Below are 18889 nucleotides of genomic sequence, written 5' to 3'. Positions count from 1 at the left end.
TCAGATTGCTGTGTGCACTGAACTGCTACTTAACCGCCCCTGAGCTGCAGGAATCGCTGGAGGACCACTGGAGAAATGATTATCCAGACACCAGTGGGCTGCTGGTTGCTCCCAGTGGCAAAGCAATCACTGTGTTATTTTGGAGAGAATGAATTACTGAACATTTTGAGATTAGGCCGCTTAATCCCCAAATGAATGGCTCAGGGCAGGAGATTGTACCAACATTTGTGTCTTACGTCTGTATTGTGTGTCGTTCATTCTCTGTCACCTGTCATTCCATGTTTTTTAATGCATGTCATTTTATTTCAGATCTTATCAGACTGTGGAAGTAGGTATTTTTTTTTTTAAAGTATTCCCTACAGTGGAAGCATAACAAAAAGATTTATCCTCTGCTTTGGTTTTTCTTTGTAGTTTATCCAGCTCTGTGCCTTCACACATGTCCTGTGGCTGTGTTTGATTTGCTGTGGTCCTGACCACAGCTCAGCGCTCGGTGGTGTCGTCCCCGATTACTGAGAAGCCCAGATCTCTGCAGAAGTGGGCAAAACAGACAAAAAAGACAGCAGATATCGGAGCGAGTAAGCAGTGTCGAAATAGAGGCTGCAAAGGATATGAGAATCCTTGTTCAAAGAGGTGTATTCTTGCAATCTGAATCAGTCAGAAAAGGCTGTGCCCTACAGGGACTCCCATCATCTCTCTCAGACCTTGATACCAGGTTGAAGACGGAGCTTACACTGGCTCCTTTTATCTAGCCTGAGATTGGTGATTAGATTGAAGAGCTCGGCAGAGGAGGCGCGAGTCCTCTCCTCCACAGCAGGAGGAAAAGCAATGTTCCACAAGACTACACATTCATTACTCAAAATAAATCTCCATTAAACAAATGCCATATGCATAATTAGGCTATAGGAATAATTATAATTGTGATTAGTTTCTCCATGGGCCGACCTATGTAAATTGTGACTGACACCCGGCAAAAACGAAGTGCATAAATCTGGCTGCAGAGATACATGGACACATACTGCAGCACAATAACAAGCATCCAAATACACAGGAGACAAAAAGGATTTAGGGCATGGGTGGCTGTAAACATGCTGCCACTATGCATTCATAATAAATGCATACAAGGCTGTACACTACTGTATGTTTGTGTTTAAGGAATAAACAGTCAAAGCACATTAAACAACAGCACCAGAAACTACAAAAAAGGGTATAAAGTTGAATATACACCCCCTGGAAACAGCCATAACAGAGCAATGCATCAGTGGATACTAAAAACAAGACTCAAGCTTTGTCCCAGTTCCATACTACATACAGTAGAGAGCATATGCTGGACTTCATAGTATATTGATTTTCCATTTAGTATAAGAAATCAACATACTCAACCGTTTTCTGTTACCAGGAAATGATGCAACTTGTGCACCATGAAAAGAAAATCAAACTGTAACTTGAGAACACTCCAGACGATTAAGTGTCTAGTGTTTACGATTACTGAAACTTTTCCCCACCAAGCATGTAGGAAAATTATGGCGGCTGATGCAAAACACAAATAAAAATAGCCCGATCTTAAGCCAGTGTTTGATTTGTCCATTTTGGGATACTGTAGAACAACATAGTTCTTCATTGGACACACTGGACTTTTAAATCTATCATATATATCTATATATATATATATATGGTGCTGGTGAAACTGTTTTATTCATGGATGTATAAAGATATCTGGATACATACCTACAAGCAAGCCCCATTCATTCCTGTTAAAGTTGTTCAGTGGTGCATGACGCCAAAAATGTTCAGCTGCTGCGTATGAAGTTGCCTGGATGATCGGTGATGCTTCCGCATCATTGGGCCCATAGAGCAAGCAAACTGGACACTTCCACCGACTGAAACAGCTACTTCCGAAGTATCTTCAGAAAACAGTTCAGTCCAAAACCTCCTGAGATGAATATTCTGTGTACATAATCAATAAGATGCATTATAAGCTAATTGTCTCATTGGAAATTCAATCAGAACAGATTCCACTATTTAGACATCCTTTTTTGGCGCTATTTTAACATGTAGAGGTAATGTAACACCTCATGTTTACTTCCGGCACAGTTTGAACACAAATTCTGTACTTTAACAAAAGCATTATAAGATCCAAACCTGCCTTGAGTTCCTCTTTATCTCACAGCAGCCATGCTTGTTCAAAGATGGTATGGCTCCACTGCAGTCCACTTCAGATGATGTGGAACACTGTGATTGGCTCATAGACATCCAGTCAAATAAGTCTGTGGATTTGAGTCAAGCCAGATGACTTTTTGTAGATCTTAAACAACCTAGAAAAGTTATGTCCATTAGAATGGCCAGCAGATCTGAACGGGTTAGGATTCAGTCCATCCAACAGTAACATTAATACAAACACAAATGTCAACCTGCTGGTGGCTACAGAAAAGATGAGGGGATCATCAAAGTCATTAGGCTTCATCCTCTGATGGCCTTGAATGTATCACATTTGGGGCCAATCTATTTATTAAATGTGGAATATTGTATTGAATAGGTGGAAACTTTGAACTGCTGGTGGCGCTAGAGGAAAAGTCAGGAGATGGCTGAAGACAGAAGGATTCATAAATGTCTGTACAAAAGAAGGAACTATGTTGTCTCTCTCTTGGCCAGTGGTTGAAATATTTAACAGCAAGTTTGGCCCTTGAAAAACTAATAGTAACGAATAAAGCTTCTGAGTTTCATGATGTTTTTGGAATTCATTGAAAATAGTGACACTGAAGATGTTCTGTCAATGTAAGACTGAGATTAACACATTTAACTGTGAGGAATGTGTGACGTACTCGGTCATATGTATGCATGTATTTTTACTGCATTTTAATTTTTTTATGTGTACATGTTGACTGTTAAGTTTCACATTTAGTCCTTTGAATTGTTTTATTTACTTTTCCTGTTATATTTTCTATTTGCTTTGTTCTTTATTCTTATTTATTTTAGCGAGTTCTTTTATGTATGCAAAAAATGTAAAAACTACATGTTCAAGTACATTTAAATGTTGTAAAGACAGGAAGACTATGTTCCACAGCTGAAATCCTCTTTATTCAAAAATGAACTGACTCAGTTTTTCTAAACACTGAAAAATGCAAGACATTTTCTTCCCACATTTGGTGGTGTACGTGTGGCTCACTGAATTAGTTTCAACAAAAAACTTAACATTATAACCTTCATAAACATGGGGTTTATTGCAGCACTGCATTAGTTTTAACTAGACACACCTAATAAACAGCTGTGTGTAAATATGAGCTATGATCTGTCAAGGTGTGGTAAAAAATTCAAAGATGCATAGCCCGAGCCGACTCCTGCGCTGTAAACCTGAGCAATATCTGCAGGGTATTAAAGAAGCAGTAATTTCTACAGCATGTTTAACGCACATGATGCAACAGTGCAGAGTATGGCCATGGACTCTGATATATTTCATCCATACAAACTGACGTCAATAAGTCACCGAGCACAGGGGCCGCGGTCTATCTCTTCAAAAGGAAGCGATTATAGCCAGAGCCTTGATCTGTCCTGCCGCTCCGGGACCCCGCTGGCAGGGCAGTCCTGATATTTGTGTGGAGATGGTGAAGCCAATTATTACCAGTCTGCGGCCACTGCGGATTCCACTTGATGTGCAGCTTTCATCTCCAAAAGCCATCTCTTAGGGAAACAATAACCAGCCCTCCCCATCCTTTTGAACTCACCAGGTGGGGGCAGTAATGCTGATATGAACTGAACAGGTGACAAAGAGGGGGCTGTGTTTTGCATTTTTGCCCATGCTCTGTGTGGCTGGTCTGTCAATACATGTGGTAAAACGGGTGTCAGCTGGTTTAATGCATATGCAAAAGAGCCAGACAGGTTGTGCGTGTGGCTTCTTTTACATTTTAATGGAAAAGCTGGGAATGTCAGATAAAGCCATTAATAGAAAATGAAAAAATGTCCACAACAGGAAACCAAAGGAGACATCTCCAGGCTACAGCACCAAGAGCTTGAGAGACCAATCTCCTCAGACGCAATCGGCTTCACACAACCGCAAAAAACTGATATGAAAACACCACAGGACAATCAGTTATGATATGTTCACATTTATTGTGCAGTGACTTTTATATACATACATTTTATACACCTAATTTACATGAACAGAAATAAATTAATCTGCTAATGTTCTTAGACTCATCTGGCTTTAGTGTTGCCACTGACTGGACACAGCAAACTTTTAAAAAGCAAAAATAATAATTCCGAGTGACATGGCAGTAATATGTGGTCTAATTTTCATTAGTGGTACACATACTATAAAGAAGCAGTTGGTAAGAGTTTTAGTGTTAGTGATGACTTCTAAAATGTTAAAAACATCTACAGGAATCTGAGAATGTAAGTTTGACAGAGGCCAGTCATCGCAAAGCACCGCTTTGCTTTCAAAATTGGGTGACAAGTTTGCACAATAAAGTCAGACTCCATTAGAGATTTATGGCTGGAAATTTGTCTCACAAACAGTCATGCTTCTCTGAACTCAAATGGGATCTTTTCCAATCCAAGTTTCCAACATGGACTACATATTTATATTTTACAAGTACCAAACATATTTTAGCACTGTTTTGAGGACACCTATTTTACATATAAAAATAACATCAGATGAGTATTTTTCCAAAAACAAAACATCAACAAAGTTGAAATGTTGTCAACAATTCAATGCTGATAGCTGGTAAATAAATGTAATTTAAAAATGGCTTTTAGACCAGAGATGTATCATTATGCACCAGTTGGAATCGAACATTGACACAAAGTCAGCATATCAAGAACATATTTTTAAAAAAAATCCCCCCCCCAAAAAACCACTGTTTCATAGATGTATTTCCTGTCCTTTTAAATACAATGTTGTATTTGTAATGCATGTCTTTACATTCATTTTCACTATATTTTGTCATAATTTAATTTAGTGATACATTTGCTCTAAAATTGTTTCTGTGGGGTCTGTGTCCACGTCGTGTTTTTAGCAGAAAAGTGACAGCAGGGTGCTGGGGAGCGCTTCATCAAAAGCGACCGTGTGCTAACATGACGCTACGTTAACAGCAAGCTTACAACGGTACAGTGACAAAAGCAAAACTACAACCAGCAGCATCCAGCGTCCGCTGACCAATCTGCTCCCAAAAATGGACTTTTCTGTCTTGGTTTTGACAGAAACATAACTGAAGAAGCAGCAGTAACAACAAAGTTCAGAGATTCTCAACAAGAAGTACTCAGAGCGGCTGTGCAATAGCTGGACCGCGATAAAAATAAAAAAAGATGATGGGCGTGGCACTTTTCCTCTAGGTGACTACATGCTGCCACTAGATGCTGCAAAAAAACACTTGTGGACACAGGCCTTTATTTGTAGATTTATTTGTATCTCTACGTAGTGGAGTCAGTTTGCCTGAGATCATCTTGTAAGTAGCTACCAATGTCTCAACTTGGCCAAACAAATACCCTGCAGAGGTCAAAATTACCAAAAAAATCTTACAAACTGCATCTTTAATATTAGAGATGACTATTACTATTGTGCTACATAGAGTATTGATCACCGACGGACGCATAAAGATAAAACACAACTTGGCTAATTAGTGTTTTCTTTATAAAAAGTAAATCTAGCGAGCTAACGTAACTATCATCTTACTTGTGTACATGTGTGGAAACAATAAAAAATACATTACCGGCCGGGGCCCACACATGTCAAAATGTATGGCGGCCAAGGAAAAAATAAAAATGTAAACCACTGAGAGAAATCATCTCTAGGTTTCCTGTATACACAAACTGTAAATACAAACATTAACCTCCTCTCGTCTTTTCAGCCTGAAGGGACTGACAGGAAGTCTAACTCTCTACTGCTCATGACAAACACTGACACTAACTAGAGTGACATGCCTATGAAACACGAAACACCACATCGACTCTGGCCTCCTCTTACCGTACAGAAACACAGAGAAAGAATTTACAGGATACATTGATGGGTCTTAAGCACTCTAAGCTATCAAAACATGCAGCTTGTGGTGAGTTTCTACAGTACTATTCAGTAGTTGTTGGTGGTAAACGGCTGTGTGAAAACCCAGAGTTTGTTTTTCTTTTGTTTATTACTATCACAAGAGAATGATTTTCATGGCTCTGTTGTTCCGTTTAGCCTCGCACCCGATCTAGCCAGACTCTCATTAAAGTGAACGAATAAATCACAAGGCAGCCATCGTTATCACCACACACCATACAGGAACATCTGATTATTGCACACTAGCACTGAACTTGCAAATGTTCATGCAGAATGTATGAGAAACACACTACACTCAAATCAGTGGTTGCTCACTACGTGACAGATGACCATACAGCTCTTTGGAAGACTAAAATACATTGTTTGAGGGGGGGGTCGGGGACATATAAGCACTTGGCCCACTACTGAGACGCCTACAGTGCTTCTAATACAACCTAAGGTGATGGACAGAGAGGTGCAGTGATGTTTTAGAAAATCAATATCAGGATACTTGACACCAAGCAACTGTGTTACAGTACCTTGTTCAAAAGTAGAAAAGAGGTTTGAGATGATAATTGCACCGAGGAGGAAAAGGGGAACATTTCTGTGAGAGAATCTAGCAACCAAATTATATATATATATTACATCCATATCCAACATTCGTAGCATTGTTTCTGTTAAAACACAAAAATAGTTAAGACTCACAGAAAGAATCCCAGCAAAGAAAAGAAATAATGCCAGGGGTTCATCTGTTTGGAGATAGGAGTTTAAAATTGTTGTATAAAGTAACAGCTAAAAAAAAAAAGGAAATAAATGTCCTAAATCTTTTCACACGCATTTTCCCCACAAATTACTCCAAAAACTAGACTAGTGACTAGACAAGTGAGACGGTCGTAAGGCGAAACTGTGGCAGAAAAATGATAGGGGGAGGAGTGACACTGAGAGGGGGCTGTGGTGACGGACCTTGTGTTTGATGGACTGTGGGTCATCTTCATCCAACTCAAGGGGATTGAGAGCCGGACCTGTAGCTCTTAAAGCTGCCCAGCAGACTCTGCACCCCCTTCTTGACCCGTCGAGCCACCGAGTCAGCGGGAGGAGTGGGCAGGCAGGAGGCGAGGCTGGGTTGACGTGCATCCAAACATTTCTGGTAACGAAGCTATAAAAAGAAAACACACAACGTAAAGGTTTTAGTTCAGATCTCAGACTACAGTCAAGTGCTGGCGTGTGCATATGAACAACTGTGATCAAGGTTCCTGCACATTTTTCATGGACAAAATTCCAAAACATTTCCATGACTTCTCAAGGACCTGTAATACATTTCACACACAACTAGCTAGCTTGCTGGCACACATGAAGGGGGAAAAAAAATTAAGAAACATATGTGATGTTAAATAACACGCTGTCGTCAGACATCAAAAAAAATATTGCCGTAACAATTTCATTACTTACTACAAAATTCAACGAGTTTTCTAAAAGTTTCGATTATCTTTGCTAATTCCATAACCTTTCCAGGCCTGGAAAATGTGATTGAGAAATTGCATGACTTTTCCAGGTTTTCCATGACTGTGGAAAGCCTGAGTGATTCACATTTCTGCCAAATTAGCATTCAACTTTGGGTCACTATGAAATCAAAAGTCTTGACAGAATTAAAGCTTTGTAAGAATATTTTTTTAAATCATTTGAACCTTTATGTCATTTCTACCTCTTTCTATCAGTGTGGATTTAATCTCATGTCCAGTGTTTGTTAACAGCTCACCATGCAGGCGGCCTGTACAGCCTCACTCAGACTGGCAGCATTGGGTTCGCACCAAAACATGTGACAGGTGAAATCTTGGGGACCCTCCGCCATGATGTAAGCGAAGGTGTGGACGTCCCTTCCCACACCCATGAAAGACAGGAAACGCACCCTGCACTCTGACAGCACCTCCTCACTCTGGGGTTAGAAAGAGAACTTTTAGTAAAAAAAAATTGTTACAAATGTACATTTCAGGTATACTTTAAAAATTTAAAAAATTAATAATTATAATTAATAATAATAATAATTTAATAATTGCAAAACTATGTGGTGAAACATTAAAATACTGTAAAACTCCATCTCCATCTTGAAATAATATTAAGCTCCCAACAGAAAAAAAGAAAGCACAGTTGACAGGAGGATTTTATTTTGTAGGCCAACACGGCAGTTAGCGTCGCCCTGGATCTCTAAACAAAAAGCCAATTGGATGTTTCCACTGGTCTTTGGTCTACTGCAGGAAAAAAATCTGTGGCAAATTTTTGATCAGCAAGATAATCTTTAGGAATGAACACCACTTTTAGGATTTCTGAAGAATAACTGCAATCTCAAGAAATAAAAGACTACAGGCTATCACTGAACAACACCACGGTGGCATGACTTCAATGTCTCCACGACAACGGGGCTGTTAGGTTGTGTTCAGCGTGATGACGTTCTGGAGTTAGCCACATGTTGGCAACCTCCTTTTTTAAGACAAAGGCTTCAAAATGCAAGAGTTGGGAATTACTGACGTTTTTTTTTTTTGTTGTATTAAAAAAACGAATATTACTCAAGTTTGTGTTAACCACAGACCTTGTTTCTGGCATTTAACCAAAAACCTATTAAAAACACCATCTGACTTCAAGACGTGGAAACCAGAAGCCCAAAAAATGCTAACTCATTTCCAAGTTTCAGACTCACTGATGCAGCACTTCATGACCACTCTCATTTTGGAGTGTTAAAGCTTTAGGGTCATATGAAGAGCAGGTCATATTAAAAGTGCATGCTGAAAGTAATGCATAAATATATTACACTGACATCCCTGTGAAAGCCACATCATGACGAAACGTCAGCCCCTGACGTGAAATAACTGAATCTCCCTCCTGTAGTTTACGTCATTCTCGTTTGGTTTGTTGTCTGTTACCTGTTTTGAAAGTATTGTGAGGGTGGCTGGTGCGATATTCACAGAGACAGGAGTCCAGTCGTTTTTATCTTTGCTATTAACTGCTGCCTCGAGCGCATCATTGATTATATCCATACCTGAGAAAATACAAAGGAGAAACAAACAGGGCACATTATACAATACATTAAATTAATCACAGAAAATCAGAACTGTGATCAAGACACAAAATGTATAGCTAAAATCTCATGGCACAAGCAGCTTAAGTAATTGCATAAGTCATATATGTGAGAGTGTAATCTTACCAACTGGCTTGGACACAGCCTCACAACCAAGGTAATAAACATGGAAGCGCTGGAAGAGTTCATTTTTCGGAGCAGGAAACTCTGTTGATTAAGAAAGGAGGAAGAATTAAAAAATGATCTGTTTCCTCACTTTGAATTATGAGAATATTCAAAGTGTGAGAGGCCCTGAGAGTTCTTAGCTTCACCTTCAATAGGGATGACCACTGGGTTACTCGGGTCAGAGTTGAGCCTGCTCACTCCTGGCTTGGTCGCCTTTCTCTCCATCATTATCTAGAGTCAAGTTAAAGGCAAGAACGTGAATTTTGTGTCAGAAATGCACGAGTTATTATGAACCTAGATGAATTCATAAAATGAAACAAAATAATAAATCCAATTGTGGCTGACCTTTGAACACATCTCATGCAGGCTTGTAGCTATGTTCTTGGCAGGTGAGTCACAGCGGAAAACATGACACTTCAGGACCTGAGTCAGGTTGTCTCGAGCCACGTAAGCAAAATCCCTGCAGGTGAAATCAAATAGAAAAGGTCAAATTCGCATATTAAATCATTAACAAAGCATAAACGCGTGAGCCAATTTGGACAAATATATGCTTGTGATCACATAAAACACACACAACAGCACAAAACAACAATTATATATAACAGACTTAAAACGATAGTAATCGGTAATGTGTACCTTTCCCTGTTCATGATGGAAAATGCAGCATGAGAGAGAAAACAGGGTTGTTAGAATACAGTGTGACGGGCAGCAGGCAGAAACAGTGTGCAATGCTCTCAGTAATCCAGCAGAGGACAGCAGCGTGCAAATAAAACGAGTCGATGCAGCAGCACTATGTGTCTGTCATGGCAGATTTCTTTAGGAATACCAAGCCTCTGAATCATGGATGAGTCATCGCTGCAGGAGGCAGTACCTTACTTTAAATGGGAATCAATCACTAAAGACAACAGGATAATGGCAGAACATTAAAGGAAGTGAGAAAATCTGTCTTCTTTGTCACAAGTCAGGAAGGACATTTAAAGATACACTATGCAGGACTTCTCTAAAAAACGAATGAATCAGTAAAGTGTGTATTGGTGTATTTTTCTGCAGAGACTCTAACAGTGCTTTACTATTTCTTGTTTTATGTGTTTGAGACGTTCATGGCCAACTACTCCCACAGCATTTAGGTGAAGTCAGGGCTTTTAGAAAAAAGGTAGTGATCTGGTGCCAGCATGTAAGCAGCAGGCATCCAAATGACGAAGCCCCAAAAATCACGCAAATTTGGCAAGGCAATGCTAAATGATAGTGCACTGGGGTTGGCTGGCTTGTCTGGCTAATAGGTAACACACAGCAACCAACAATCCTGCACAGTCTAACCTTAACAAACATTAGGCAGGTTTCCATTAACCCTCAAATAACGCAAACTGAAATTGCAAATATAAAAACGCCTAATGAAAACAAGTCAAATTAGAGAAAATTTTAGCTTTTATGCTCGCTTGAGGTGGTGTTCCAGGTGATTTGAAAAAATCACTTTTATAAGATCGCTTTTATAAGTCACATGATGCTATGACTATGCTCTTATTGGTAGGAACTGGCTCCCTCAGGCAGGATGCAACAGCAGCTACAAGAGGTGTTACTGCATCGCAGTACTCAACTCAACTCAAAAGTTGAGATATTGCGTTTTTTTCATCATCGCTTGCATAATATGCCTACATCACCTTCGATTGGAAACGATGACGGTTAGTGCGGTGGCTGCAACACAAAAAAACCTGCTAATGTTTTAAACATCCATCGCCATGCTTCTTATCATGAGAGGAGAAATTCACACAGCCATCACTCAGTGGAAATGCAGCCATCTCATCTTTGTGTTTTATCCACATTTTGAAAATACAGCTTAAGTTTTGTGTAAATCTGTTATGGAAACCCAAATATAGGCTGAAAATCAATTTATTAGAAGGTATTATGAGTATGATTATTATTATTAAGAGTGAGATCCTGACAATCCAGTTAATTGTAAACAAAAGTTGGATTTTTTTTCCAGTTTAAGAGAAGCCACTAAAGACATATTTTCACAAAGCACCTTTACACAAATTTAAGATGTAAACTACAACAAAAATGTTTTTCCTCTATGTCAAATTAAAATAGCCTATATGGTAGGCTGGCAGTTTGGGCATTCTAAAAAACATTTTTTTATCATGGTATAATTCTGAAGCATAGACGATAACGGTATAAATCACGATATATTAATTTATCTTAAAATTTCTACATAAATGTTTCTAAAGGGGTAAAACACTGGTATGGCAGCTATTACTGTACTCCTGTATTACTAGGACATATTTCACATAGTACAGAGAAGGGCTGGGTGATATGGCCTAAAAATGTTAAATAAAAATAAATAAAATAAATAAAAATGTTAATAAAGGAAACTGAATTTCCATTTTGTGGTTTAAGTGCAAGCTGCAAACGTGTTTTTAAAAGTTTACTATGTAGTCTCAGGGAGTGGGGGAGTTGTTTAAATTTGCACTGAAGGCTGCAGTTATTTCACAGAACATATCTATATGAATTCGTTTATATCATACATTATATCTATATCTATATATCTATATATCTATATATCTATATATAGCGATATGCAGAGTTACTGTATCAGTAACAGCTTTTAGTGTTTCTACATCACCCGCACTCGTCTATATTAGTTACACTGAGGGTTTAACAGCAGAACTTCTTCTACAGCTGCCAACAGCCCACCATCACTGCAAGTTAGAGAATGGGTGAAATCAAAGCAAGGCAGTTGGGCTGGGCCATCAGACCCCCAAATCACTAAGTCCGCCCCTGATAACAACGAGAGCAGCTGGATGAGAGGTCTGTCACTGCGCTGCTCTCAGTCTGTTTTGATGGATCTATCAATCAACTGTGTGATTAGCCATCTGTGTTGTTTGCCTTTATTAGGCCTTCCTTTCGTCAGTTGTAGAAAATAGCAGTAGCGATACCAGGCTCTTTTGGGAACACACAGTGGTGGGAAAAAAAAAATTGAGATTTGCATTTTTAAAAATCATCCTGAACCACAAATTTGAATTAATCAATAAAACAGATTTATCTGCCAGCAAAAGTACAGAATTTTCAGAACATTTATTGTGCAAAATTGTTATCGTGTTGCTCTACCAGTCAGAAGGTATAGTTAAAATCCATACTGCAGTGCAAACTCAAACCGGTGTACTTTCTACTGTTTATACTGTCCACTCCTACTATACGCTTATTCAAAAAAGAACATAAACAATCATAGATTAAATACTTCTGGTCAGTCATCAAATTGGCTCTTTTGAAGAATGGTTTGTATAACCACATTTAAGAAGCTAGATTTAAAAAAAGTAATGTTTGCGGTCGAATGCTTTGGATACTGACCTGCCGTTGTCTCGGCCAACACCCCACACACGGATGCTGCCAATGGGCTGAGCATGAAGCAGAGTCTGGCCCAGAGGGTCGATCAAGTTCATGGTGTCATTCTCCAGCACCATCAGCATGTCCTTACCCTGTCATAACACACACACTCTTAGTATGAGCAGCCTGGCTTGAAAACATTTCAACAACAAGAGGAATTTGTGGACTGACTCTAAGTTAAAATATCTTTACATGTATCAGATTGCATTTCAACTTTCTCGATTTGAGGCATTTCACTTCAATTCCAATATGATTTTAGCCATGGAAACTTTTCTATCTACATTTAAGTGGACATTACAGGTCATCTTCATCATTTGTGACTCTATGAAATCTCCTCACCTCTCCCCAGATACCAGCAGTGTCATGAAGGTTGTGTTTGTGATAAGAAAGCTGCCTGATGCAGTTGTTGACAGCAACACTGCTCTTGCCAGGTACCATGTCCTCCTCTGACATCTCTACCCAGCCCAGGGAACGCACTGCAAAACACTAGAAAAGCAAGCAAGCAGCACATTAGCACAAAAAAAAGGAAAGCAAAGGAAGAATGAAGAACAAAGGTGGAACTGAGTCGTGTGTTGGATGCACTTTGAGTTCATGCTGCATAATTGCTCACTTAGTTGTGTCAGTTACTCCATAACTGCATAAATGCTTGCTTGGATAAAAATGTGTGTTTTTGGGGTTTTTTTTGTTAAGTTTGTGATTGCAAAGAACCAATAAATAAAGTAATACTTAACAATCCCTGTGGAAATATATCACCCTCTGCATTCGGCCAATGTTTCTGAGCAGTTTTCAGCTTCAGAGCAGTGCCCAAGGAAAAGTTCTGATGCGAGTCTTTTGTCTCAGGATCAATCTTCGTACTTAATCTGGTTTTGAGACATTAATTTCCTCTCAACATAATGGAGAAATCCCAACGTTAAACACTGATTTACCTTAGTTTCTAAATCTGTGCAGAGCGGAGCGAGCTTTTCTTCTTCCTCAGACTGGGAGCAATTGTAACTACAATGAGAAAGACAGAGAAAGAGATGAGGATATGCATCTGAAAGAGAATAAAAAAATGTGTGTGTGTATTAACACTATTAGTTAAAAAGCAAACAGTGCATACTTCAGGTTGATGGATGCATAGCGTAGAGTTGCTCCTTCAAACTCCTTCAGACTTTGATCAGATGCAACTTCAGCCTCCTCCTGGAGACACAGATGAGAAGAAAAACAGTCAGCAACTGAAATATTCTCACATTCAATGATGTTAGCGCCACAGATACTCCAGTCCAAAACTACTTGTCATTTCCAAAATGTGAAAATATGAACAAACCTATCTTTTATGTATTTTGAGTACACCACGACTTACATTCCACAGTTCCCCTTCACCGACTGCTTCGTCTGTGCTGGAAAGGTGAGCCCAAGATTCCTGGAAAATTTTAACAGAGTACATTAGTGTCTACAGACTCACATGCCATTCCCTCTGTACAAGCAACATGTGTGTTTGACCTCACCTCAGTCTCCTCACACGGCGTAGTCTCCAGAGACATAGTTGAAGACATCATGGAGTCGCCCACTTTACCCAGGGGTGACGGCGGCTCCCACTGGGTGGTGCCTGTGGGGATGTGCCAGTAGTAAGTGCCCGATGTATCCCGCACCCTCATCCAGCCCGAGGGCAGGTCTGTGTCGGTCTCAAAGGCACTGGAATCCCAAAAGGACTCTGAGAGATGAGAGGAGGAAAGGATAAACATGGGAAAGGGACATGTTTTTTCAATAGACATTAACAGGAGCTAAACTTTAAACTTCTGCTTTTTCAAAGCATCTAGTGTTAGATTTGTAAAGCTGCTTCACCTAATTGTTGTGGCATGGAGTGGATATTATTGAAAACTGTAAGGACTACTGGATAGATTATTACTATGCACTTAGATTTACTAAACCCGACTATATATATGACTGTACATAACTGTATTATCATTGAATACGTAATAAAATGAGGCTGCACTGGCATCACCAACGAAAAGGTTAGACGTGACTCACCAAAAAAATATTGCATAGATTTAAAAAAAAAACAACAAAAAAACCCAAAACACATAAAAACAATTATCAAATTATTGCACTCAACCCTTTCACACCAAGTGGGTACAAATAAAGACAAAGATCAGATTTGTTGCAGAATAAAGGAAAACTTTCAAACATGTCAGCTTTTGTCTGTAACACTTTACGTCAGGTCCCCCTTTTTAGCACTTATGGGCACCATACAAACATTTCATAAATGATGAACACACTGTAATGAGGTTACAAGCAAATATAAGGATATTTTAGGAATTATTTTCGTAATGTAGTTTTGTCAGCAATCACAGCAATTACAGCAATTACAAGTGTTTTACTATACTGTTATTCATTGTCTGTTTATACACCAGCCTCCACGAATGTTGTCAGAAATATCAATTCTGAACATTTAAAGTCTTTCATTACTTATTTTTTGCTGTTGTGATACAGCAGTACCAGCTGCTCTTTGTCACTCTCTCTTACTATTGTTTATAACAGTCATTCCTCTGTTCTCTGCTATTAACAAAGTTACTGCCTTCAGACTTGCTTTTTTTTTATCTTTTAACACAAATTTTAAATTGTATGCCTTCAATTTCAATTTTCCCTGGTATCAAAAATATTGTCAAATATCAACATTTTTCTAGTCAATGAGATATCGAAGTTACACATTCCAGTATGGGGACAACTCTAGCCTCCAATTATGAGTGTGTCACCACAAGAGGAGTTATGATTGTTGACAAAGTATAAATAACAAACAATATTAAGCACTTATCTGTGTACAACTTCATTATAGTGTGTTAATATTGACATACTGCTTATAAATGCTAAATAGAGGGGCTGAAAGATACTTGTTGCCCTTTAATCTAATTGCAAATCATCTACTCAAAGTATAATTTTGTAGCATATGCTGAGGTTTTCACCATGTCCTCTCTATTCATGTTGTTGTCTGTGCAATCTGTGGCACCAAACTGCTCTTTTAGGCATGTCTAATGTTGTAATACAGCATAAATGTGTGGTCTTAACATCGACTCTATGTACGTCTATTTACCTCTGTTGCCATTTGGAGAGCTGTCAGTTGTGTTGTCCTGAGCAGGCCAGCTGGACTCTTCATCATTTGGTGTCCCATTCAGGTTGGAGAACAGGAGGCAGGTATTTCTCCCCACAACACTGCCCTCCCTCTGAGACTCCACATTACTCTTTCCTTCTGTCGCTCTCTCTCCTCTGGTCTCACCTGCTGTCTGCTCATCCTCCTCTGATGTCTTTTCCTTCTCTTTATCATCTTCTTCTCTCTCTTTACCTTTCTCCTCTGTGGACTCCAGAGTGTCGATGAGTAGCGGCTCATTTAAGATGTTCTTGGACTCCTCCTGACTAAGACCAGGGGTCATTGCTATTTTAGGAGACTTGGTCTGCTCCTCGTTTCCCTGTTGTTCTTCCTGAGTGGTGTTCTGGTGAGGGAAGTCATCTTTGTTCCCATTCTGGCTGATATTGCAGTTGTGGTCCTGGTCCTGCTGGTTCTCGGCTACTTTCCGCAGCTGGTTCTGGCCTTCTTTGACCCACTTGGCATTGTTGCCAGTAGACTCCTGGTCACACCAGTGGCTGCTGTCATTCAGTTTATTCTTTAGCTCTTCATCTTGTTTTTGTTTGTTCACAACATATGGCAAATCTTCATCATCATGGCCACCCATGGTAACTTTCCATGTATTAGCACTGATGGAGGAAGAGAAGATGAAAGGTCATTAGCGTCACCATTGACATTTGTTGCTCAGAGGGCAAAACCATTGAACATTTACTTTTTTATTGTCCATTTGTAAAATTGTTTTGGTCTGATATCTACAAGTGGCTGACATTAGAAATTGATAATAAACCATCATTTAGTTACTCAGATATGATTAATTTTATGGACAACCTGGAGGCACACATTTCAGACGCTGTTAATCTTGTGGTTATTGTGGGTAAATATCATATTCATATGTGTAACTGGAAAGAATGTACTCCCTCTTTTACCACATTTATAAAGAACTTTGTTGACTACCTCAAGTCACTAAAAGTATGGAAAAATTGAATAGTAAATCCAAAAACTATAAACATGTATATTCAGGTCCTTGCTCTTTTAATATCTCTTAACTTGCTCTTTTTTGCTTCTTATTTTATTTCCAGATTGTTCCTCCTTTTTTGTTTTTGTTACCATTTTGTTTAAAAAAAATCTAATTTCTCATATGGTTTTCCAATATATTGCTGCCTCTGCCATCTTTTTTTTAATATTCATATAAAAAAAAAATCTGACTGTGTTGTAGCATCATTTCCAGCATTACAGCTAATCCCTCTTTGTAGTATTTATTTCCAGACTTGTTCTGTAAATTTTAGCGTATTAAATGTACCGTTAGCATGATAGCTAGAAGGCTAGCGATCACAAATGGCGAAATTCAGAGAGATTCAAATCAGAACTTGATAAAATGTACTGTGGCTGCTGGCTACAAATATATATATAAAAAAGTTCATCATGTCCTACAGCTAATATATGGTTGTTCCATTAGCTGAAAACATCTATCTGGTGTTATTTCAATGTTACGAATGAAGTTAGTTTCTTGTTCGTCTATTCCGGGTTGGCAATCACTTCTGTAACTTTCACTGTTTAATTTTCCAACGAATATGAAACGTACTTCAGCAGCGTCACCTTCCATTTGCCAACACGACCTTTTTCTCTTTAGGTATTTAGCTAAATATACAAACAGTCGGAAACTCTAAGCAGCATTTTAGATTTAGTGAGCTGACGTCTGACGAATACCAAGTTCTAAAAGCAGACTGCGTACTGAAATACACCGATATTAATCGGATGCCATCGCCGCAGCTGGAAATAACGGGATCATCCGCCATCATCACCGTCAGCTTGGCTAGGCTAATGTTAGCTCCTCGGCTAGCTAGCTAACGTCCCCGAACAGGAAAATCAAAGCGTCGCACGATGGCAGTGATTTACAAAGCTTATGTTCATAATTTTCACTTACCAGCTCCACCAATCCCCCTGTTGTCGAAATATGCTGAACCGTGCGAGCTAACTACATATTTCCATGAATCGTGAGGGCTCGCTTGGTTTCTAGGTGGTGTTTTCTGTCAGTGGGCTCGACGGGTGATGGAGGGCGAACCTGCGTCACAGATGAACGTCACGGACAGGGCTCATTGCTGCCTCTCTGGCACAGAGCAGGAGGGCACTTCAGTTTAGTAAAACTGACTTTTTCAGACTCTTTTTGGACATACTGATCCGGTGCAGCATATAATGTCGTCTATAAGCACAAGTCATGGCCTCTTTGCCAACAGCAGTATCTAAAATGTCATGCAGTGGTGGAAAGTACATTTACTCAAGTACTGCACTTAAGTACAATTTTGAGCCTACTTTGAAAAATTATTTCCATTTAATGGTACTTTATACGATCACTTCATTTTAGGAGAAAATATTGTACTTTGTACTTCACTATATTTTTTTGGCATCTTAAATTACTAGTTAGGCTACACTACAGAAACACACCAATACAAATATAAGTCAACTAACAGATTGTTCTGTATTTGTTAGAGGAAATGAACTAAGGGACTTAGTTCATTATTTGTTAGAGGACGGCACTGGGTAGGCTGTGACTTTCTTTTTGACCTTTCTGAAGTGACAAGTATTTTTCCTTGAGTTACTTGGGGAGCATGCATGATCCTCCCTCCACCATAAATTAATTTTCAAAATTTAAACACATACTATTTGATATTTGAAAGTTAAAAGTTGAAAACTAAATCCCAGCGTTGAAAAAAAGCCTTGATTTTTCACCATGATGGTTGGTTAATGCAAACAGTTTATTTTTGGCCAAATTTGAAATGAGCTGTAGAATAGGATGGTTTTGATAAAATATCACCATATTATTTTGAGATTTTAGATTTTTTTCTAATGGAAGCTTTTGCCCATGTAATGAGTTAAAGGACCGTCATAATTATAAAAATCCAATCATGATTTGTTTTTTTTTTCAGCTTCTGGCCATGATAAATAATGTAATTTTGATAAATTTTCTTCAAAAAACTTACAGTAAATTACTTAAATACCAAATAAAGCCATTTAAAGTTGTATGCCCCTTCTCAAAGCCAAAATAAACTAAGTCCCTCCTAAATGCTTAAAAAGTATTTGACAGGCCTCACCCTTTTGCCCCCCCTTATAAATAATCAACAGTCTCTAATATATTATTACATATTCTTTTGCATTAATCATTTATGCCTAT

The 18889-nt window shown here is 38.8% G+C and overlaps 1 protein-coding gene across 1 annotated transcript; it reads right to left on the bottom strand.

Moving 5' to 3' along the window:
• Window positions 1-4084: 4084 nt before the first annotated feature.
• Window positions 4085-17768, bottom strand: apbb1 (amyloid beta (A4) precursor protein-binding, family B, member 1 (Fe65)). The gene is made up of 14 exons (XM_042486368.1): window positions 17645-17768; window positions 15691-16349; window positions 14108-14313; window positions 13963-14022; window positions 13720-13799; window positions 13547-13613; window positions 12960-13106; window positions 12585-12712; window positions 9588-9702; window positions 9389-9473; window positions 9204-9284; window positions 8923-9038; window positions 7764-7940; window positions 4085-7163 (listed from the first exon to the last, which is right to left on the bottom strand). The coding sequence occupies exons 2-14, from the start codon at window positions 16325-16327 to the stop codon at window positions 7008-7010; spliced, it is 2055 nt and encodes a 684-aa protein (XP_042342302.1). The 5' UTR covers window positions 16328-16349; window positions 17645-17768; the 3' UTR covers window positions 4085-7007.
• Between the last annotated feature and the right edge of the window lie 1121 nt (window positions 17769-18889).

This window comes from Plectropomus leopardus, chromosome 5, assembly GCF_008729295.1.
Source record: "Plectropomus leopardus isolate mb chromosome 5, YSFRI_Pleo_2.0, whole genome shotgun sequence".
Lineage (NCBI taxonomy): Eukaryota > Metazoa > Chordata > Actinopteri > Perciformes > Serranidae > Plectropomus > Plectropomus leopardus.
This window is presented reverse-complemented; position numbering and strand designations above follow the sequence as displayed.

Coding starts and splice junctions, on each gene's coding strand:
- apbb1 (XM_042486368.1), bottom strand. CDS start 16,327: ATGGGTGGCCATGATGATGAAGATTTGCCATATGTTGTGAACAAACAA. Junction 13,800..13,962: donor GTGAAGGGGAACTGTGGAAT/GTAAGTCGTGGT, acceptor CTGTGTCTCCAG/GAGGAGGCTGAAGTTGCATC. Junction 12,713..12,959: donor CTGCTGGTATCTGGGGAGAG/GTGAGGAGATTT, acceptor GTGTTATGACAG/GGTAAGGACATGCTGATGGT.